The following is a 23,069-nucleotide window of genomic DNA, read 5'->3' as shown; positions in this document are numbered from 1 at the left end:
CGGCACCACTGCGCATGCGCGGATCCCGCGGCGCCCAGTTCGTGCTGGGATCAGCAGCTGGAGCAGCGTGAACCCCTTGTAGGGGCCAGAATTAGTCGTGGGATCGGCCTGTTCACGCCATCGTAAAACGCAACCTTGTTTACGACGGCGTAGACACTCAGCCGCGGGATTAGAGAATCCCACCCTATATCCTCCTGGATAGTTTCAGGAAGATGCTGTATGCAGTTTTACAGCTTAATTTCAGGTCCTGTTAGTTTCTTGTTAATGTCGGATTGCCTGCCATTATCTCCCATCATGTTTGACATGTATACCATGCAGTGCCTGCCCCTAATATCTGCAGGTTTTAACTTGTATGCCACGTGGTGCATGTCCTTCATATCTCCATCCTGTTTTGAAATGTATGCCATGTGGTGAAAGCCTTTCATATCTCCATCCTGTTTTAACATGTAACTTTTCCTTTCCAGTTTTGTGCCCAACTTAAATCCCGGCATTGCCCCCTTGGAAAGCCAGGATTGACTGGGCTGCCGGATTCCCGCTTGCTGACTACATCCCAAGGCCTCAATAATTTTCAGACTGCTAACCACATGAAACTGTCTCCATCAACTTGAAGAATGGGAATAAGCAAATGAAAAGAATGTGGTTTCTTGAACTTCAGGAAAGGCTTTGTAAATAACATATTTATAAGGATCAATTGATATCGGGGTTGGCATCAATAATCCAATTGCAGAAAGCATCCACAAGCAGCATGGAAACTAACAGGAACAATCTAGCTGTACTTAATCTGTCTCGTCTTGATCAGTGGGCATGTTCTGTGCTGGGGTTGTGGGAATTAAAGCCTGTATAATAATCCAGTCCTGGTTTTGAGGGTATCAGGTAGGTGTTGCTGCTGTTACATCCATCCCGAGTTAACTCCACTTCCATGAAGGATCACATAGCCCTTTTGTTATTGGTTGAAGGGTCAAAAGATGTGGCGGTCTCGCTGAAGTCACAGAGCTGCCATGTTATTGCAATATGCTGCGGGCCTAAAATGGTGAGAAATCCTGTCTGAAATTGTTTGAAGCTGTGTTTCAGATAGCAAACGTGCTGGAGAGACTGAGGGAGGGGAGGGAGAGGAGGGGAGGGGTGGTCAACATGGTCCATAATATTACCAGGGGCAGACCAGATTACCTCTGGTTGATTGTCACCAAGTGACAAGTTGACTCATTCTTGTTTCACCAGATATTTATGAAGAAGTATTCACTTGAAGTACAATCCATACCAATGCACTGATATCGGAAATTGATTTGTGCTGAAGTCACTATGGGCCAATCTCTCTCACTGTGCCAGTTGGGTGTCAGTGCCATTGGCATAGGAAAGAGGCGTAATGCCGATGATGCACATTTGTAGTTTTGGCATCATTTCTGATTTCAGAGCGACCTCTCCAGTCATGCCTCTATGGTTGCCCATTGAGTGGTGCCATTTTTGTTTTGAGCAAACCCAAGCGTGCAAACTGATGTGAGTGGAATTTGACTGGCCAATCAGCATTGCTGTCAGCAGCAAAGGGATTTGGCAAAAATTCCAGTCTGGGCACCTCCCTGGTCAATGAGGTTGTTAATAATTTTCCTGCAACATGATCAAAGCACAGTTTGTTTTGCCAACACAAAAACTAACTGCTTACTATTTCCGTTTTGCTTTCTTATATCATAAAGACATCTATCAGCTCTTTCCTGTGTTAAATGCTCTATAATAGGCACCTCCATAAAGTGACCTTTCTAAGATGCCATGCCATGAATGCTGTTAGATGAATTGGATATTCTGAATTCTCCCTCTGTGTACTTTTCATGTACTTAATGATCTGTTCAGCTGCTCGCAGAAAAATACTTTTCACTGTACCTAGGTACACGTGACAATAAACAAATCCAATCTACCCGAACAGGCGCCGGAATGTGGCGACTAGGGGCTTTTCACAGTAACTTCATTGCATAATAAAGGTCATTATTATGATTATTATTCTAAAGTCCCCTTTCTAGCACACCTTGCCTCTTTTGTCATGAGGATACTCAAAAGGTCTGGAAGCACCTGCAGAGCGAGAAGCAGAGTTAACATTTTGAGTCCAATCTGACTCTTTTTGGTCTCTTTGTGGCTTGCTCTCTCTATAATATTCATTTTCTATACAGCACATCCTTACTTTGTAGGCAACGTCTCTTAGATGGCCTATCTGTTACATAGCCTCTGTCTCAATGAGATGCCCTCTCTCTCTCCAAGGTGATCTTTCTGTGAGCAGTGTTCTCTGTGCAATGACCTCTCTGTATTTCTTCAGTTTCAATCCCACGCTTTTCCCCTTTCGACTAACATATTGGATTTCAAAAGAGGCCACAAATGGAGGAAGGACCATGCCAATCATTCAGTCGCCCCATTGAAACTGAAAGAGCCGATCCAGAATTCTGTCCCTAGTGGAAGTGGAGAACCAGCACTTCTGCTGGTAACAGTGGATGTTTCTGAGATCCTTTGCAGAAATTCAGCCCTCTTAACCTTCACTTTCCATACATACCCTGGTTCCCCTCACCTGGAGTTTGAATCTGTTTTTTGGCTTGGGCGGAACTGCATCTCTTTCGGATGTAGGATGCTTGCTTCTTGGCCGTGGCATGTTTTGTTCAAGCCATGCAAGTAAATAAGTCAAAGCTGTTATGACTTTGGGATTGTTGGCTGGCAGGTGTGGGTACGTAGCGAGTTTGAGTGTCCGGTTTTCAAACTAAATGGAAACACCACGCCCGTCTCACAAGGTACTGCCGCTGAATGTTCAGTGAGTGCCCACGGCATAATTTGTGACATTTAGACCATGGGAGAAATTGGGCTTTAACAGATACTGAAACCACAGTAAAATTAGGGTAGGGGGAAGGGTGAGCAGTTAGCCTGAATAAGTTCGCTCCAATTGCCATTCAGAAGAAAATTCCAAGAGAGGGAAAAATTGTTCTCCACAACTGGGTGTGCCTGCTTCTCAGCGTCTCTGCTCCTGATTGCCGTGTTGTCTAAGAAACCAGAACTCTTTCAGCAGGACCGTCCCTGATTTATTATACCATCCACATCCTGAATGGTAAAGTAGATGGATTCCTCAGCATGTTACTGCTTATGTAAATATTGTTCAAGTTCAGTATTTCTGAAGAGAGACTCGTGCTGAAGTTAGTCATAATTCAGTATTATCTCAGTGGTGCTCTTGATTATTTATTTATTTCCAAGATGAATGTGATTTATATAAAGAAGGAAATGTAGCCTCTCAGAACATGAGCCTTCGAAAAACCTAACCTTGCGATCTACGTTACTCATCCTTGGTCGGATCACTTCCTGGGTGTGACAGTTAAAAGGATCCAGTCTGTTCATGAAACCTTTAAAATGAAAGGTGTTGAGAACCTTAAACTGACTGTAATGCTTGCCTGTAATGGTGGTGGAAATCTGGAACTGCTGAGGTTAAGGAACAAGTGGAAATTTCAAAACTGAAATTAATAGACTTTTCTTAGGCTATCAAGGGATTGTGGAACCAAAGGCAGGTAGTTGGAATAAGATTCAGATCAGCCAGAACCTAATCGAATGTTGGAACAGGATCAAGTGGATGAATTTGATTTGATTTCATTTATTGTCACATGTACCAAACTACAGTGAAAAGTATTTTTCTGCGGTCGAGGGAACGTACACAGTACGTGCATAGTAGACAAAAATAATTAACAGAGAACATTGACAAATGCTACATCGACAAACAGTGATTGGTTACAGTGCAGAACAAGGAGCCAAACAAAGTAAATGCATGAGCAAGAGCAGCATAGGGCGTCGTGAATAGTGTTCTTACAGGGAACAGATCAGTCCAAGGGAGCGTCGTTGAGGAGTCTTGTAGCTGTTATTTAACCTTCACCTGCTCCAAATGCCCCTATGTTTGTAGGCTACTTAAATTCACAAAGGCTTTGTGCTACTTTGTTCCCTGAAGCTTGCACCCACTCTAACTGGAGCAGTTTGGGAAACTCCTATTGCATTAGGAGGTCTCCCATCAGTTTTGCTCTGGTCCGATTCTCCAGCAGAGGTGGATGTGCAATTTGCCACATGTGCAAAAGTCTCAGTCAGCACAATGATCCAAACAATGATCCTACAAAGTGAAGTTCAAACTTGTTTAGTGTTTTAGATGGCGACCATTATAGTGGATTCATATTCTGCAGCAGCGTGAAAATAGATTACACTAAGTTAAGCACACTGAGGCCCTCTTCGACCTTCCCCATTTTATCCAGAGCTTCTTGTATCTGTCAGTCAGAGTTACTTGCCCAACATAATAGTATGCCTTATTAGGTGCCTGCTCAACTGCCTGTGGACAAGTGCACCCCAAACAAATGGGTTTTCGTGGATTCCAACCAGTTTTTGGTGTGCAATTCCACAGTTGCAAAATTGTTCCCAATTTCTCACTGCTCAGGGTCTCCGTCAGAGATCGCAAGGATCGCTGATGAGGAGTTGGGATTGTTATTCTGGGCTGTGGGTAAGGTCATTCTTTCTGCTGAGATTGAGATGAAGACCTATTGTTCGTAAAGAGCAACAGGAGTATTATTCTGCATTTTACTAGTGCCATAACTGATCTGGGAATGTTCGATGGGACTTGTTCAAATGAAAATGAAATGAACTTCACTCTTCTTGTAACACATGCCCTCCCAGACCTGAGAATGCTGAAAGGCGCGAACGTTTAAGCAGTGTTCCTCCCAACACCGATGTAACTGGAAACAACAATCAGACAAAGACAGAAATAAAAATAAAGTCTCGTGACCATTCTTGGACTGACAGCCAGCAACTGAAATGTGTGATTTATCTGATTTTAAGGACTGTGGTTTATGGCAAAACTTCTCTCATTTGGACAAGTGTACAGTTGGATGCTGGGGGGGGGGGGGGCGGGGGGGGGACGAGGCTCTAAACTTGAAAGGTTCTAAACTTAAACTTTTTAAACAATGTCGCTTAAATTTGGAGTGGAATAAGCTCCCCCTGGAGTCTTTGTGCTAGAAAGACCCACCCCCCCAAAACAAATCGCACTCCAGTGATTGAACTTCCAAGTACCACGATACACAACACGAGAAATATAAAATTAGAACATGAACGTGTTATAAACACAAGAAAAAAGTGTGGTAGGAACTGATTCATTAGAAGAAAGTGTCCCGATAAAGGGTTTCTGCCGAAGCATTAACCCATTTTAACTGATGCTGGTGGACGTTTTGGGGTCATTGAGTATTTCTGGGTTTGTTTTGCAAAGACTCGTGGATGCTGTGAAACGTGATGCTGTTCTGGACAATAAGTGGACATGTTTCATTGATGCCAGAGAACAAACATTAAGTATTGATCATGAAATTACGCTGATTTTTTTTTTGTGAGAATAGAAGCAGACATTCTGCCAAACAAATGCTTCTTTGACTGCCTTCTTGTAATGATGTGTACAGAACTTCTGGTGTTCCATCTTTAAAGAGACAATACCCGTGTGTCATGCTTTCCTCTTGGGCGCTGACTCCCTCTCCTCTCCCACATTCACCTTATCGAATGATTTCAGCAAGGTAGAATTGTTAAAAGATCAGTGCTCCTTCCAGTATTGACACAATAGTGCATTTTGCTCCAACAGAATTTCTGGCTGAGTCACTTGGTTGTCCACCTGCAGCATCTGATACTCCAGTGCACTAATTGTTCACCTACCTCTGGTTGCCTTCAGTCAGTGGGCCTTGGTGTTGTAGCTATAGACATTGTTAACACCCCCCCCCCCCCCCCCCCCCCCCCCCCCCTCCCGCACCACTGCCCTGGTAACATCACTTGAGCTTTATGATCAGTCAGCATGTGGTATGGTGTGGCAGAGTCATCAGTGTCGCTATTTCCCTCCTCAATCACTCGCTCCCTCACCGTCCACCAGCGGAGTATTTGGCAAATGAGAATTTTTGGCCCAGGCAATGATTGATAGTCCTCTCTCCCTTCAGCAGCAGGCAGAACGGACTAAGAGGCAGCCCAAGGACTTGAATAGACCATCATTAAGGTATGAGATGGATCTCCTCTTATCTTCATGGCCTGGTATTGGGGCCTACCTGGTTATTTTGTTCACGTTTTTACACCAGATTTCTCTCCCTCTCCCTCCACATTCTCCAACCTCCCCCAACCCAATACAAGAATTAAACTTCCATGGGGTGAAAAGGATGCCGCACTTTGTTCCAAGATGGGATGATCCAGTTCAGGAATGATTCCCTTTTCTTTAATAATAGGAAATTCTGCGACTCTCCACAGAGGGGGTTGTTGGATTCAAGAATAGCCTTTTGCTGGGAGTCATCCAGAGCAACAACACATACTCTGCTACTCGCAAAAACAACTACAGATTTAAACTCAGCCTTGCAGTCCATTTAAAAAGAGTGATATTGTCTCTTTAAAATATACTTCTGTAACTAATATATGTCAGATTATTGCTAGATATGATAAAGTTGTAACTGAAAATGTTAACATAATTGACAATAAAGGTTTGCAATGTTTTATATACATGGAACCGGGTCTACTCATTTCACAGTGTAAGTGCTGCCACTTTACAGCCTGTGTTGCAGCTCAGGTCATTTCTTATGGATCAGAAGGTTTATGAGTTTAAATCCAAATTGGGGCATTAGAGTGTAATTTGGCTTGGCACAGGGCAGTATTGCTCGGGTGCTACATTGGCAGTGGTACCCAGGATGATTTTCGTATCAGTAATACCCAGTCTGTTGATCGAAAGGACATTAACTTTAAAAAGCAAAGTGGTCCATATTATTGGTACTCTTGCCATTGACTTATTTCCTGCCGTAGTCGCAGGACTAATTGTAGCAATGACCCCATATTCCCTGTTTAAGCCTGTTGTTCAATGTTTGCTTCTATGCCAGTGGATGTATCAATAGGATGGATACTTTTCAGATCCTAAACTAGAGATAGGTCGCCACTGGGGGTGCCGCTTCTTCAGATCAACATTCCTTATATTTGGAGAAGTTACCATTCCTTTACCAGCTCTCAATGCTTCAAGAAACCTAGCAACCATTTTATACACTGCAAGGTCTCAAAATGGATGGTGACGATGTGACAAAATCTGTTTTAATTATGTTGTTTAAGGAGCAAACATCGGCAGGGGCATCCGGGGAGCTCCACTGCGTCATTTCAGAATGGTACCATGAGGTCTTTTACATTTTCCATCAATGGCAGGCCACCCCTTGATTCAAAGACTCAGCTAAAGAGTTTTGGGAAAGTCTGAGAAAGTGCTCAAGTCTATGGAGTGGAGTCTACAACCTTTTCACTGAGAATCAACAGTGAGACACATTGAGCCACTGCTGATGCTTTAGAAATAGCGGAATGTGATCCCTTAACCTGGCTTACTGTCACTTATGGTAGCCAGCTAGAGGTTATAAGTTTAAACCTGATCAGACTGGTTATGACCAGTGATGTTAAGTTACTCTGTTACATCAACTTGCAAGCCATCATATTTGTACCTAACATCACAAAGCCCAAAATGTCTGCTGATTGATAAAGCAGCCAAGTACATAAGTATTTGCCAGGTCAATATTATGATTTATTCAGTATATTATTATTGGCTTTGGTACTGGTTGAGGTAATAGCTTGTGACCGAGAAGAACTAAGGACATGAGGAGGCAATTAAGGATTTTTCCTTCAATAAGCCAAGAGTCACGATGGTAGAACCATGGAATAGACAAGTGCAATGGAGTCCAGACCAAAGACGTATCGTTGGAACTCGAGAAGTCTTGGAAGTTTCCCAAAATGATGAGGTTTTAAACAGCTGTGCTCACTCTGAATGTCTAAACATTGCAAAGGGCTGTGATGTATCGGCAGGTGCCAAGGGACATCCAGTGAATGCAAAAGGAGAGCAGGTGTACAGCCGGCTGCAAGTAAGGCAAGTGGAGGAGGTAACTGCAACACGTGAGGCCATATGGGGAAGTGATGCGATGAAGGAAGAGGCAGATTCAGGTGGCTATGAGGAGGTGGAGTTGCAGTTAACCAATGAGAAGTCTGGTGATTTTGCAATAATGAAAGATTTTGCCAAGGTACAAGCGCAACTATGCAGAACCGATGTAAACACAGCGGTGCTATCTGAGCCAATCATTCTAATTTGTCAAATACCAGTAGATTTCAGCGGCTCCATCAGTTCAGGGAGTGACGCTGATTCCCTATCGACAGGCAGCAACAGTCCTATCTTTTATAATGACCAGGACCTGTCCCTTTGGTCCACATTGTGGGATCCAGCATTAATGTCAGAGCCTTTGAAACCATTGGCTGTTGACCCAAAATCTTTGCATGAGATGTCCAATAAAACAGCAAATTCTCAATTCAAACTGATCAACAGATTGGAGACCTGGAGTGCAGAGGTCAAGTCAAAGTTCAGAAGTCAACTCCACCAGCTGACGCAGAGAGTGAAACCAAAAGTAAGATCACCAGAACAAAAGAAGCTAGAGGAAGACAGTGATCTGGTTGAAGAGCATAAACAAGAAGATGGATTTAGTGACATTCCACTTGTATAGCTATTACTTCCACGAAGACATATATATTATATATAATCAATACATTTTTGTAGACAATGTCATTAAAGATTAAGTATGCACCATATAACCTGCTGTTTTGGACTTTGAAGTTAACAATATCTCATCACAAAGCTGCCTAAGCTTTTCACCCTCTTGAATGATAGAATTTCAAGTAGTCAGTTTATTCCGTGTTTTGTTGGCTCTGTGTAATTGTCAGCGGATGATGGCAGGAATTCTCCATTTGGGAATCAAGGTGCTCCCGCTATCGGAGAATCAAGGCAAGTTCGTACCGTCACTGGTAACGGCGCAGAGGAGCGATTCACTCTATGTAAATGAGCCAGTACGCTGGCCACGTGCATCCTGCCTAAGTCTCGGAACTCCAGGTGTCTGAATCGCTATGGTTGGGATTAGCACTGTCAGGCTGACCAGCTGGAGCAGCATTTGGATGCTCCACACAACCCATAGGGCGAGTTCCCCATTACTATTCAATGACAATCACTTTTTTGGACCCTGGGGAGTTTCTCATCAGTTTAGGCCACACTTAGAATTTGTTTTAGCACTAGAGAGCTGAACTCAAAGGTTGGCCCGCCATTTTGAAATGGTGCCCCGATCTCTAAGTGATCTACCCCCCCACCCATGGGCAATGTCACACCCCCCCTCATACACACACACATATGGACACTATCCCACACCCCCCAAGTGAGGACACCCCACTATGAGGTTGCTGGGGGTCCCCCATCTACAGGCTCCCCAAGTCCCCGAACAGCACCCACTCCCTTCCAGGACTCCCACCCGTCACCCACCCAACCACCCAGAGGTCCCTACTTACCTGCTCTGCACTCCACCAGCGTTGAAGCCCCCCTCCACCTTCATTTCATGGGCACGGCCCCCCTCACCCCCTGACCCTTGGCAGTGCCACCCTGGCACTTGGGAACCTTTGCACTGCCACCATGGCACTTGGTCAGTGCTCCTGCCAGCTTGCCAGTGTCATCTAGGCACCTTGACAATGCCAACGGGGCAGTGCCAAAGTGCCTGCGATTCAGGGGGAGAGCCAGGGTGCCACCCTGCACTTATCCTGACCACCCAGGGGTCTCTGATGGCCTGCGGGAGACCCCCCGGGTGCCGTTCGTCTGGTCCAAATTTGTGCGGACCAGCATTGATCAGTGCCCGGCTGCAGCCTCCCCGGGGAGGCCGGTGAATCTCAAAGGTAGGTAACTTCCGCGAGCATCATTTGGGCGGAGTTCCGACTCCGACATCTCGTGGAACATTTTTTCATAGAATTTACAATGCAGAAGGAGGCCATTCGGCCCATCGAGTCTGCACCGGCTCTTGGAAAGAGCACCCTACCCAAGGTCAACACCTCCACCCCATCCCCATAACCCAGTAACCCCACCCAACACTAAGGGCAATTTTGGACACTAAGGGCAATTTATCCTGGCCAATCCACCTAACCTGCACATCTTTGGACTGTGGGAGGAAACCGGAGCACCCGGAGGAAACCCACGCACACACGGGGAGGATGTGCAGACTCCGCACAGACAGTGACCCAAGCCAGAATCGAACCTGGGACCCTGCAGCTGTGAAGCGATTGTGCTATCCACAATGCTACCGTGCTGCCCACAAACTTGTGTAAATCTTGGGAGGCGCGGAGGCGGTCTACTGGTGGCGTCTCCTGGGATTCTCTGACCATGTTGTGCTCTCGCTTGAGCACAACAAGGCAAGAGAATCGCGCCCATATTCTCATCGCGGCCACCAGGATGGCTGGGAGAAGACCTGCTCCCAGGTTCACGTATGCGGACATCATGAGGGTGCCAGATACCATGGACGAGAGGAGAGAGGGACCCTCTTCCCCAGGGTGGGGCGAAGACAGCCAGTGGTGATAACCCAAGCCTGGGATGAGGTTGCAGAAGTTGTGTGTGCTGCCACCCTCACTAAGAGGACGGGTGCGCAGTGCTGTAAAAAGATGAACAACCTTATTCGAGCAGCTAGGGTGAGGAATCACATCTGTGCCCCTGGCATCAGTCCCGATATTTATTTTTTTTAAAATTTAGATTACCCAATTATTTTTTCCAATTAAGGGGCAATTTAGTGTGGCCAATCCACCTACTCTGCACATTTTTGGGTTGTGGAGGCGAAACCCACGCAGACACGGGGAGAATGTGCAAACTCCACACGGACAGTGACCCAGAGCCGGGATCGAACCTGCGACCTCAGCGCCGTGAGGCGGTTGTGCTAACCACTAGGCCACCGTGCTGCCCTATCAGTCCCGATATTGACCAATCACATCTGCCCTCAATCCCCTAGATGCCAGTAACACCCCACCTGCCAACATGTCCTTCAACCCACTGTCAAGGAACCCCCAACGCATGTTCTGCCCTCTTTGGCCATGTGCCTATCCCACACATAACAACAGCTAGAGACCCCCCCCCCCCACTATCAAAATGGCATGCCGGGTCTCACTCTGTCCTTTATGTGTCTTCAAGGATAAATCTTGTCATTGTAGACGTGAGCAGCAGAAGACAGATGAGGGCATCCCTGATATCTGGGTCTACACCCTCTTTGAGGAACGGGCCATGGAACCCGCGAGTAGGCCAAGGAGCGGGCATTCGCTGATGTGGAGTTCAGCATGCGGCAAGGAAGTGAGTCCCCAATGCAACATCGATCTCCTTATCTCAAATGAATCTCCCATAGATCTGTGCCTCCCAAGATCTGTACTCAATAGAGACGGTATCATGTGATGCCAGGGCGGAATTTCCAACTAGGAGCCATGATCTATGCCTACAGTTTTGGAGATGGTGCACTCTGGCTCCCAGGGGTCACAGTAGAGAAAACAGAGTCCATCTCATAAAAGGTCAAGGCCCAAGGGAAGACCACCTGAAGAAGCAAGAGACCGCTCTAGTGGAGGCCTGACCAGGGATGTCGATACCTCCGCCTTGCCAGGAACCGCCCCTTAGCCAGAGAGTACACCCAGCCGTGGCCCAACGACCAAACCACCAGGATGAAGATGACTCTGGCTCAGAAATGGACACAGAGGCATCCATGCAGATGGATGATGTGTCCAGGACCAATATCCTGGTGAATGCCCTCCAGAGGTTGTCCAGGAAAAGACGGTCAACCAACTATTACACGCCACCCAACCTAGATGTGCAACAGGCAGAAGCTTAGCCTCAGGCAAAGCAGCGCAGAAGGCCTCCCCAGATGGTTGGAGGGGGGAGAAGGTTGTTATCATCCCCATGATGTCCATGGGAAATCAATAATAGATCTCCCGTGGGGCTCGTGGAATAGGAGCTTCCCCAATAGTGGGCGGAGTCTGACTCTGCTGGGCCTCGTAAAACCGACCATAAGAGCCGGCCTGAGTAGGTTATCCCAACAGGGATTGTGATTTGTAAATAGTTACTGCAGTGGGCAGATTTTATGTTTAATTAAAATAAATCGTTTGTCATTCCTACTGCTGGTTTCCTGGTCATAAAACCTACTAATACTGTTAAACTTCAGTTCCTCCCTCTCGTTAAACCCTGTGCTCTTCAACATTTCTGGTAAATTACTTATGTGCTCCTTTGTGAAGATAGAACCAAGATGTGTATTTATTGTTCAGCCATTTATTTGTTCCCCATTAAAAATCCCCCTGTTTCTGACTGTATGCTTGCCTTCATCAATCTTTTTCTCTCTACATGCCTAAAGAAGCTTTTAGAATCAGTTTTTGTGTTTCCACAAGCTGACTCTCGTACCCTATTTTCCCCGTCTTAATTAATCCCTTTGTGAATTTTCTGAATTCTAATTGCTGCCAATCCTCAGGTCTGCTGTTTTTTCTGGCCAATTCGTATGCCTCTTCCTTGGATCTAATACTATCTCTAATTTCCCTTGTAAACCATAGATTGGCCACCTTTCCCATTTCAATTTTGTGCCAGACAGGAATGAACAATTGTTGAAGTTCACCCATGCGCTCTCTGATTGCCTATCCGTCGTCATCTTTCCCAGTTGATCATAGCTAGCTTGTGACCCATACTATCGTAGTTTTCTTTATTTAGATTCAGGATCCTAGTCTCAGAATTCAATGAAGAATTCCATCATATGGTTCCTCACCCACAAGGGGCCTTGCGCAACTAGATTGCCAATTATTCCTTTTTCATTACACAATACCCAGCCTAGCATGTTCTCCAATCGATTCCTCAATGTATTGGTCCAGAAAACCATCCTGTATAAAATCCAAAAAATTCTCCTCTGCCGTTTAGTCAATAATTTGATTTGCCCAACCTATGTACTGATAATTCCACCCATAATTACAGATGTTCCTTTATCACATGCATCTCTACTTTTCTGTTTAATGCCATTCCCAACATCACCACTACAGTTTGGGGGTCAATGTATAACCCCAGTTATGTTTTTTATCCCTGTTGGCAAGGCCTACATTTATTGTCCATCCCCTAATTGCTTTTGAGAAGATGGTAATGCCCGGAACCACGGAGGTACATATGTTGTAGCTACATGCACAGTGCTGGTAGGGGCTGTGCTCCAAGATTTTGACTCTGCAATCAAAAGAAACAGTGACATATTTAATAATAATAATCATCATCTTTATTAATGTCACAAGTAGGCTTACATTAACACTGTAATGAAGTTACTGTGAAAATCCCCAAGTCGCCACATTCAGATACACTGAAGGAGAATTCAGAATGTCCAATTTACCTAACAGCACATCTTTCGGGACGTGTGGGAGGAAACTGGAGCACCCGCAGGAAACCCATGCAGACACGGGGAAAACGTGCAGACTCCGCACAGACAGTGACCCAAGCCGGGAATCAAATCTGGGACCCTGGCGATGTGAAGCAACAGTGCTACCTTGCCACCCTCCAGGTCAGGATGGTGTGAGTCTTCGAGAGGAACTTGCAGGCAGTGGTGTTCCCATATATCTGCTGCCCTTGGACTTGTAGATGGTGACGGTCTGGGTTGTTAAAGGCGCTGTTGAAAGAGCCTGTTTGAGTTACTACAGTGCATCTTATAGATGGTTCATACTGCTTCTACCATGTACAGATGGTGGAGGAAGAGACTGTTTATGGTGCTGGATGGGTGCTAACCAAGTGCTCAAGTTTGCCTTATGTGGTGATGCGACCATCAATTCACATGAGACGATTAGTAGAAGTGAACCGTGGTTTTAATAAGCTAGATCTGTGCCTGCCTGCGACTGCTCTGTACTGAGTGCCACCTACAGGCTGCAGGTTTATATACCACCCCCGAGGGGGCGGAGCCATAGGCGGAGCTCACAGGGGCATCAACATAATACAGTACAATACAGTGGTGAATTGCAGTAGCAATACATTCACCACATTCACCCCCTATGAAAAATTGAAGTCCAGCGGGGGTGAGGTAGGCTCACATATCGAGACTGTGCGGTGCCTTAATTTTTCTCAATGATTGCCTCAGCTCTGGCTTCGCTGCGGGCACGGGTGTTGGACTCGTCGCTGCGGGCACGGGTGTTGGACTTGTCGCTGCGGGCACGGGTGTTGGACTTGTCGCTGCGGGCACGGGTGTTGGACTCGTCGCTGCGGGCACGGGTTTTGGACTCGTCGCTGCGGGCACGGGTTTTGGACTCGTCGCTGCGGGCACGAGTGTTGGACTTGTCGCTGCGGGCACGAGTGTTGGACTCGTCGCTGCGTTCACGGGTGTTGGACTTGTTGCTGCGGGCTCGGGTGTTGGATTCGTCGCTGCGGGCACGGGTGTTGGACTCGTCGCTGCGGGCACGGGTGTTGGACTCGTCGCTGCGGGCACGGGTTTTGGACTCGTCGCTGCGGGCACGGGTTTTGGACTCGTCGCTGCGGGCACGGGTGTTGGACTTGTCGCTGCGGGCACGGGTTTTGGACTCGTCGCTGCGGGCACGGGTTTTGGACTCGTCGCTGCGGGCACGGGTTTTGGACTCGTCGTTGCGGGCACGGGTTTTGGACTCGTTGACTCTGGGAGCGTGTCGTCTGGAGCTTCATCACAGTGTGTCGGTGATGGGGGAAGTGGGGGTGTAGGCCATGTAGGGGCGGGGGCGATGTTCAGGATACCCAGGGGGGCAGCTGGTAGCCCTCTGTGAGTGATTCGGTTGGTGGTGATAGGCGGTGTGGGGGGGGGGGGGGGGGGGGGGGGGGGGGGTTGTTGGTGATGCTCGCTGGGGAGCCAGCGGGTGCCAGATCCCAGAGGGAGACTGTATCCTGTCGCCCGTCGCGGTGCGCCACATAGTTATACTGAGGTTTGGCATGTCGTAGCTGGACCCTCTCAACCAGGGGGTCGGATTTATGGCTCCTCACATTTGTGCTTCCGGAGGAGGACAGGCCCCGGTGTTGTCAGCCAGAATGGAAGCGAGATCCCGGAGATGGACTTCCTGGGAAGACAAATGGATGGTCGTGTGGGGTCTCGTTCATGACTGTGCAGAGCAGTGACTGAATAGAGTGGAGCGCATCGAGGAAGATCTCCTGCCAGCGGGGGGTTGGGAGACTTCTAGACCGTAGGGCGCGAAGGGACGGCCTTCCATACCGTTGCGTTCGCCCTCTCCACCTGTCCGTTTCCCCAGGGGTTGCAGCTGCTCGAGGCAATGCCCTTACCGAGCAGGTACTGACCCAGCTCATCGCTCATAAAGGAGGAGCCCCGGTCACTGTGGACGTAAGTGGGGAAACTGAACAGGGTGAAGATGCTGTGCAGGGCCTTAATGACAGTGGCCGCGGTCATGTCGGGACATGGGACGGCAAAGGAGAAATGGGAGTACTCGTCAACGACGTTGAGAAAGTACACGTCGTGGTCAGTGGAGGGGAGGGGCCCTTTGAAATCGACGCTGAGGTGCTCAAAGAGGCGGGAGGCCTTTACCAGGTGGGCCTTATCTGGCCGATAGAAGTGTGACTTAGCAGTCCCTGGTCATGGCTCTGACCTCCTCGGTTGAGTAGGGCAGGTTGTGGGCCTTGATGAAGTAGAGAAGCCGGGTGACCCCCGGGTGACAGAGGTCATTGTGGATGGCCCGAAGTCGGCCATCTTGCTCGCTGGTGCATGTGCCGCGGGACAGGGCATCTGGGGGCTCATTGAGCTTCTCAGGACAATACATGATATCGTAATTATAGGTGGAGAGTTCGATTCTCCACCTCAAGATCTTATCATTCTTGATCTTGCCCCGCTGTGTGTTGTTGAACATAAAGGCTGCTGACCGTTGGTCGGTAACGAGGGTGATCCTCCTACCAGCCAGGTAGTGCCTCCAATGCCGCACAGCTTCCACAATGGCTTGACATCTGGTGCATCACTCTCCACCTGGAAGGGGATGGACTTGTCCACCGCGTGCATCGCGGCCTTGGTAATGTCTGCCTTGATGCGGCTGAAGGCCAGGCGGGCCTCAGTCGTCAGGGCAAAGGTGGTGGCTTTGATAAGTGGGCGGGCTTTGTCTGCATAGTTGGGGACCCACTGGGCATAATATGAGAAGAACCTCAGGCATCTTTTCAGGGCCTTGGGGCAGTAGGGACGGGGGAGTTGCAGGAGGGGGTGCATGCGGTCAGGGTTGGGCCCTAGGACTCCGTTTTCCACGACATAGCCGAGGATGACTAGTCGGGTTGTGCGGAAAACGCATTTCTCCTTGTTATAGGTGGGATTAAGGGATTGGACGGTTTGAAGGAACTTCTGAAGGTTGGCATTGCGGTCCTGCTGATCATGGCCGCAGATGGTGATGTTATCAAGTACGGGAACGTGACCCACAGCCCGTACTGGCCAACCATTCGGCCCATCGTTCTTTGGAAGATTGAGACCCCATTGGTGACGCTGAAGGGTACCCTGAGGAAGTGGAAGAGGCGGCCGTCTGCCTCAAAGGCAGTGAAGTGGCGATCTTCCGGGCGGATCGGAAGCTGGCGGAATGCAGACTTCAGATCTACCGTGAAGAAAATCAGGTAGTGTGCAATCTGATTAACCATATCCGCTATGCGGGGAAGGGGGTACGCATTGAGTTGCGTGTACCGATTTATGGTCTGGCTGTAGTCTACAACCATCTGTTTTTTTCCCCCGGTCCTGACGACCACCACCAGGGGCTATTACTGGCCTCGATGATCCCCTCCCTCAAGAGCCACTGGACCTCCGACTTGACAAAAGTCCTGGCCTGAGCACTGTACCGCCTGCTCCTGGTGGCGACGGGTTTACAGTCGGAGGTGAGGTTCACGAAGAGCGAGGGAGGGGCGACCTTAAAGGTCGCGAGGCTACATACGGTGAGAGGGGGTAGGGGCCCGCCGAACTTCAGGGTCAGGCTTCTGAGGTTGCACTGGAAGTCCAGTCCCAACAGGAAAGGAGTGCAGAGATCAAGGAGGACATATAGTTCAAAATTGGCGTACTCGGCACCCTGTATCGCAAGGTTCGCGACACAGTACACCCGGATCTGCACTGAATGTGATCCGGAAGCAAGGGAGATTATTTGGGACGTGGGGGAATATCTGGAGGGAGCAGCACCTTACTGTGTCCGGATGGATGAAGCTCTCCATGCTCCTGGAGTCAAACAGACAGGGCGTTTCATGCCTATTGACCCGGACGATCATCATGGATTCTTGAGGTGCTTGGGCCGTGACTGGTCAAGAGTGACAGCGCGAGCTCCAGGTAGCCGGCGTGGTCGCTAGTAGCAAGGTAGTCCCAAGATGGCGTCCCCTGTCGGTCGCACGTGTCGGGCGACGTTGAAGATGGCGGCCAAGATAGCAGCCCCCATGAGTCGCACATGGCGGGCTGGGTTGAAGATGGCGGCCCCCATGAGTCACACATGTCGGGCGGAGTTAAAGATGGCGGCTCCCACGGATAGCACAAGGCGGATGACACGTCAGAAGGGAGCGGTACCGGCAGGCCGCAGCCACGCTGCGGGGTCTGCGGGCCTGTGAGTTGGGACTGCGATTTTGGAACTTTGGGTCGGGCCAAGCAGACTTTGGCAAAATGTCCTTTCTTGCCGCAGTCACTGACGGTCGCGTTCTGAGCTGGGCAACGCTGCCTGGGGTGCTGGTTCTGACCGCAGGAATAGCAAGACGGCCTCCCAGTTGGGCGGGCAGTCGCGCGGAACAGGCCTGGGACACCCTTGGGACGGGTGATGGTCGCGCCTCCGGTGCCCACGAGGAAATCGCGTGGTGGGAGGGGAAAACATTTGGGCTCTGGAAGGCTACCTCTAACCAAGTGGATAGTTTTACCGTCTCTTCTAGATCGAGGGCGCTCTTTTCGAGCAGGCGCTCTCTGGCATAGTTGGACCGGACTCCAGCCACATAGGTGTCCAGGATGGCGAGTTCCATGTGCTGAGAGGCTGTGACGTCCTTGTAGTTACAGTTCCGAGCGAGAACCCTCAGGTTGCGTAGATATTCCTCCAGCGATTCCCCAGGGCATTGACGACGTGTGGTGAACAGATGCCGCGCGAGCACTCCATTCACCGGCCTCACGTAATGTCTTTTCAGGATCGCAACCGCGTCTGTGTACGTGGTCACGTCCTCGATTAGTAAAATGATTCTGTGGCTCACCCAGGGGAGACTCAGCTTGTGTGCCTCGGTGACAGTGGGCGAGGAGGAGGAGGCGAGGTAGGCGTCAAAGCAGCGGAGCCAATGTGAGAAGATTCCTTTGGCTTCAGCTGCCTGTGGGTCGAGTTCCAGTCGATCAGGTTTGAGGGCGGCTTCCATTGCAATATCTTAGCTTATTAAATTGATGCGACCATCAATTCACACGAGACGATTAGTAGAAGTGAACAGTGGTTTTAATAAGCTAGATCTGTGCCTGCCTGCAACTGGTCTGTACTGAGTGCCACCTACAGGCTGCAGGTTTATATACCACCCCGAGGGGGCGGAGCCAGAGGTGGAGTCCACAGGGGCATCAACATAATACAGTACAATACAGTGGTGAATTGCAGTAGCAATACGTTCACCACAGATGGTGTTAAGATTATAAGTGCACTCATCTGGGCAGCTGGGGAGTATTCCATAACATTGTTTATGGATGGTGGGCAGGATCGGGAGAGTCAGGAGGTGAGAAACTCACCTCAGAATGCCTTGTCTCTGACCAAGATATGGATGCTGTGGGATTCGGAGTTGTAATGCCATTGAATGCCATAAGGAGATTGTTAGATTCTCTCTTGTTGGAGGTGGTCATTGCCTCACACTTGTGTGGCATGAATGCTATCTGCCATTTATGGACCTAAACTTGAATATTGTCCAGGTCTTGCTGCATATGGATATGGACTGCTTCACTATCTGTGAATGGTGCTGTACACTGCAATCATCAGCAAACATTCCCACTTCTGACTTTAGGATGGAGTGAGGGTCATTGATGAGGCAGCTGAATATGGTCTTGTGGCTGAGAGGATTGATCTCTATCAACCTCAGCCACCTTCATTTGTACTAGATATGACTCCAACCAGTATAGAGTTTTCGCCCTGTGTTCCCATTGACTTAAATTCTGCTGGCCTCCTCGATACCAAACTCAATTAAATATTGCTTTAATGCCAAGGGTAGTCACTCTCACCTCACCTCTGGAATTCAACTCTTTTATCCATGATTGGACTAAGGCTATAATGAAGTCAGGAGCTGAGTGGCCCCAGGGAGAGGCCAAACTGAACATTGGTAATTTGTGGACAGAAATTATCAAGGATAAATCCTTGTTAACAAGAAAATATATCCCCTACCAGGAGCAATGAGCTGCTACACACTGGACATTTCCAAATACATGGCAGCTTTAAATGAATTCGAACAAGTTTTAGCTTCAATTACTATACAGTTAAAAGCATACATGACATTTAATGTTAATCCCATTCATTTTACCTTTATTCAACAGAAATTAACTTTACTCCAACAATATTGTTAAGGTTCTCAGGCAATTAAATTGAAAAGAAATAACATTTAGAAATTGGAGGGTGAAAGCTTGCTACATTGTATTAGCATTCCTCTCTCCATTATTTTAGTGCTGGAAATAATCCAGTAAAATGAGTATTAATATGCATCTCATGGTCCCTTTACCCTCTCTCGCTCTCTATACAAAAGTTGTAAGCATTTAGCCATCTAGTCCCAGGTTTGTGTAGCAAATGATGGTGTTGTGTGGTAGGGATATATCCACAAGGGACATAAGTCAAATTGATGGCCGTTGACTTGGAAATATCTCACTGTTCCTTCACTGTCATTGGGTTAAAATCCTGGGACTCTCTCCTGAACAGCGCTGTGGGTGTACATACACACATGGACTGTAGCGGTTCAAGAAGGCAGCTCCCCACCACCTTCTCAAGGGCCATTAAGGCTGTGCAATAAATGCCGGCCTAGCCAACAACCCCACATCCCGCAAATTAATTTAAGTTTTGTTTTAAATGTACTCGTACCATTGAGCAGAGGGGGAGTCACTTCATACTGTATGGGAGCATGAAGAGAAGTTACTCTGGTGCTTAAATGCAGGAATGGAGAGATAACATATCGTCTGAGGCTACTCTCAGTCGGCAATTGAGCTTTGTTCACGACCCCATGTTCCTGGCATCAGCACAATGGCATCAGAATTTTATACATTTGTGGGAATTTTGGGACTCAAACTCTTAGATCCACATGAAGAAAAGGGTCTGTTGCTGGGGGGGGGGGGGGGGGGGGGGGGGTTGATTTTCAGAGTCTGAGTGTGCCAATGGTCCACATCAGATTGCTGCGATAATAAAGCTGGAATATAACTGGACAAGAGGCAAAATCCACATTGCCGCCATTTTGACGTTTCCAATGAAGCAGCAAAAGTTCACACCAGTAATTCTTAATTAATTAATAATTCTTATTAATCCAGTGCAATTCCATATTGTGGAGTGGTTGGAATATTACAAATCTTTAGGCACAGAGTTTGACCCAGAGGTATCCTGCAGAGGTTACATCAGGTGATGCTACACCATTGTTACATTTCACAGTGTCAGCAAACATCACAATAAACCGAAAGTCTGCTTAAGGCAGCTGTCGGGGAGTACACTGTCCGTTCACCAAAGACCAGGCGGGAAGATCATGATTGTTTCAATCTGGTTAGTTTATCTTTTAGGGGAAGCAACGTACGATTGGGGAGCATCGTTCATCGGAAAGAATAAATCACAAGCCGGCTCGTCTCCCAAGAAGGGTAAGAATGAGTTGCGCTATTTCCCATCTTACTGTACATTTTGGACCAGGTCAGATTTTTAGGTGAACCATGATAGATTCATAAGGATGTCCATAATTAACCATTGCCCCCAAGAGACCATAAACATCTCTGTTTAAGAAAGACAGGTGGTTATAATTTATGGGGCACCAGTCCGCATCAAGCATAGCTGACAAGCAACCTCTCCTGCTCTCACTGCCTGCCATGGGCATGTTGGGAAAATTAACAGATTATCAAATTGTTTGGCTCATGAACTACCTTTTCATGACCAACAGGTTGGGAAGTGGGACCTGGACCTCAAGTTTCTCATTCAGAGGCAGGAGCACTACATACTGAGTCACAAGACCTGCCCCCCCACGTTCGTAAGTACCATTGGGAAATATCATAATGGGATCAGGGGGTCACTGCCAAGTGTTTGGATCATGAACAATCTTTCCATGACCAACAGGTCCTGGAGGGGGACTTGAATCTCAAGCTTCTGGTTCAGAGGCAAGAAAACTATCTACTGATCCACAAGATCTTCGTAAGTACCATTGGGAAATATCATAATGGGATCAGAGGGTCACTGCCAAGTGTTTGGATCATGAACAATCTTTCCATGACCAACAGGTCCTGGAGGGGGACTTGGACCTCAAGCTTCTGGTTCAGAGGCAGGAGCTCTACTTACTGACCCACAAGATCTGACCCCCCAGCTTCGTAAGTACCATTGGGAAATATCATAATGGGATCAGAGGGTCACTGCCAAGTGTTTGGATCATGAACAATCTTTCCATGACCAACAGGTCCTGGAGGGGGACTTGGACCTCAAGCTTCTGGTTCAGAGGCAGGAGCTCTACTTACTGACCCACAAGATCTTCCCCCCCAGCTTTGTAAGTACCATTGGGAAGTATCATAATGGGATTGGGGGTCACTACTAAGTGCTGACAAAATCAGTTAATATAAGCCTCTATTCAGTGTGAAGCAAGGAATACACAGGAACCAACTCATTGGTATAATTTGATGTTAAAGTTGTCCTAATACTGCAAGATCAAACTCATCAGCACACTAACAGTATTAGAGCACTGAACATTTATAAGATAGGTGAAACAGTCATAGTACAGGGCAGCTATCCGAGAACATATTCTGGTTCTGTCTTCTCAAAGGAGGACATAAATAACATACCAGAAATGTTGGGGGGCACAGGGCTTTGTGAGAGGGAGGAACTGAAGGAAATCAGTATTAGTAGAGAAATGGTGTTGGGGAAATTGATGAGATGGAAGCTCGATAAATCCCCTCGGTCTGATAATCTACATCCCAGAAGTACTTAAGGAAGTGGCCCTAGAATAGTGGATGCATTGGTGGTCATCTTCCAAGATTCTATAGACTCTGGGACAGTTCCTACAGATTGGAGGGTAGCTAATATAACCTTAAAGAGAGTAGAGAGAAAACAGCGACTTAAATACCAGTCAGTCTGACGTCGGTAAAGAGGAGAATTCTAGAGTCCATTGTCAAATATTTTATAGCACAGCACTTGGAAAACAGTGGTAGAGACAGACAGTCAGCATGGATTTATGAAAGGGAAATCATGCCACACAAATCTGGAATTCTTAACTAGTAGAGTTGATGAGGAGGAGCCAGTGGATGTGGTTTATTTGGACTTTCTGAAGGCTTTGGACAAAGTCCCACATGAGAGATTAGCGTGTACAATTAAAGCACATGGGATTGAGATGGATGAGATGAATAGAAAACTGGTTGGCAGACAGGAGTCGTAAAGTACATAGAACATAGAACAGTACAGCACAGAACGGGCCCTTCGGCCCTCGATGTTGTGCCGAGCATTGTTCAAAACCAAGATCAAGCTATCCCACTCCCTGTCAGGAATGAATGTGTCTTTTTCTGAATGGCAGGCAGTGACTAGTAGGGTACCGCAGAGTTCAGTGCAAGGACCCAGTTATCCACCATTTATATATTAATAATTTAGATGAGAGAACTGAATGTAATATCTCCAAATATACAGATGACACAAAGCTAGGTGGGAAGGTGAGCCATGAGGAGGATGCAGAGATGCTTCAGTGTGGTCTGGACAAGTTGAGTGAGTGGGCAAAGGCATAGCAGATACAGTATAATGTGGATAAATGATAAACCTTGGTAGCAAAAACAAGAAGGCAGATTTCTATCTGAATGGCTATAAATTAAGAGAGGGGAATGTGCAAAGGGTCCTGGGTGTCCTCGTATACTAGTCACTGAAGGGAAGCATGCAGGTACAGCAGGCGGTAAATAAGGAAAATGGTCTGTTGGTCTCCATAGCGACATGATTGGAGTACAGGAGCAGGGATGTCTTGCTGGAATTGTACAGGGCCCTGCTGAGACCACACCTGGAATATTGCGTGCAGTTTTGCTCTCCTTATCTGAGGAAGGATGTTCTTGCTGTATAGAGAGTGCAGAGAAGGTTTATCAGACTGATACCTGGGATAG

General features: G+C 47.7%; 3 protein-coding genes across 7 annotated transcripts in view; all 3 read left to right on the top strand.

Annotated features, from left to right (window-relative positions):
* Positions 1-3,713, top strand: part of fez1 (fasciculation and elongation protein zeta 1 (zygin I)) — a 125,776-nt gene extending 122,063 nt beyond the window's left edge. The window contains exon 9 of the mRNA XM_038778461.1: positions 465-3,713. Within this exon, the coding sequence (XP_038634389.1) occupies positions 465-481 (17 nt within the window). The 3' untranslated portion in view covers positions 482-3,713. The remainder of the gene's footprint in view (positions 1-464) is intronic.
* A 3,854-nt stretch (positions 3,714-7,567) lies between these two features.
* LOC119953865 lies at positions 7,568-8,593 on the top strand. The gene is made up of 2 exons (XM_038778462.1): positions 7,568-7,703; positions 7,836-8,593. The coding sequence occupies exons 1-2, from the start codon at positions 7,671-7,673 to the stop codon at positions 8,514-8,516; spliced, it is 714 nt and encodes a 237-aa protein (XP_038634390.1). The 5' UTR covers positions 7,568-7,670; the 3' UTR covers positions 8,517-8,593.
* An 11,842-nt stretch (positions 8,594-20,435) lies between these two features.
* Positions 20,436-23,069, top strand: part of LOC119953866 — a 75,459-nt gene continuing 72,825 nt past the window's right edge. For 2 of the 5 annotated variants that reach the window (XM_038778464.1, XM_038778463.1), the window contains exons 1-5: positions 20,436-20,597; positions 20,891-20,977; positions 21,064-21,138; positions 21,225-21,311; positions 21,398-21,484. In XM_038778464.1, the coding sequence (XP_038634392.1) occupies positions 20,489-20,597; positions 20,891-20,977; positions 21,064-21,138; positions 21,225-21,311; positions 21,398-21,484 (445 nt within the window). In that variant the 5' untranslated portion in view covers positions 20,436-20,488. The remainder of the gene's footprint in view (positions 20,598-20,890; positions 20,978-21,063; positions 21,139-21,224; positions 21,312-21,397; positions 21,485-23,069) is intronic. The other 3 variants (XM_038778467.1, XM_038778466.1, XM_038778468.1) reach the window with 2 other exon arrangements.

Source organism: Scyliorhinus canicula, chromosome 19 (genome assembly GCF_902713615.1).
Source record: "Scyliorhinus canicula chromosome 19, sScyCan1.1, whole genome shotgun sequence".
Classification (NCBI taxonomy): Eukaryota; Metazoa; Chordata; class Chondrichthyes; order Carcharhiniformes; family Scyliorhinidae; genus Scyliorhinus; species Scyliorhinus canicula.
The sequence above is the reverse complement of the archived record's forward strand: the minus strand, read 5'-3'. Positions and strand labels throughout refer to the sequence as shown.

What these genes read in the sequence shown, in the direction of transcription:
- LOC119953865 (XM_038778462.1), top strand. Translation starts at nt 7,671, where the DNA reads ATGGTAGAACCATGGAATAGACAAGTGCAATGG. An exon ending in GGAATAGACAAGTGCAATGG is followed by an intron (nt 7,704 to 7,835) that starts AGTCCAGACCAA and finishes TCGGCAGGTGCC; the next exon opens with AAGGGACATCCAGTGAATGC.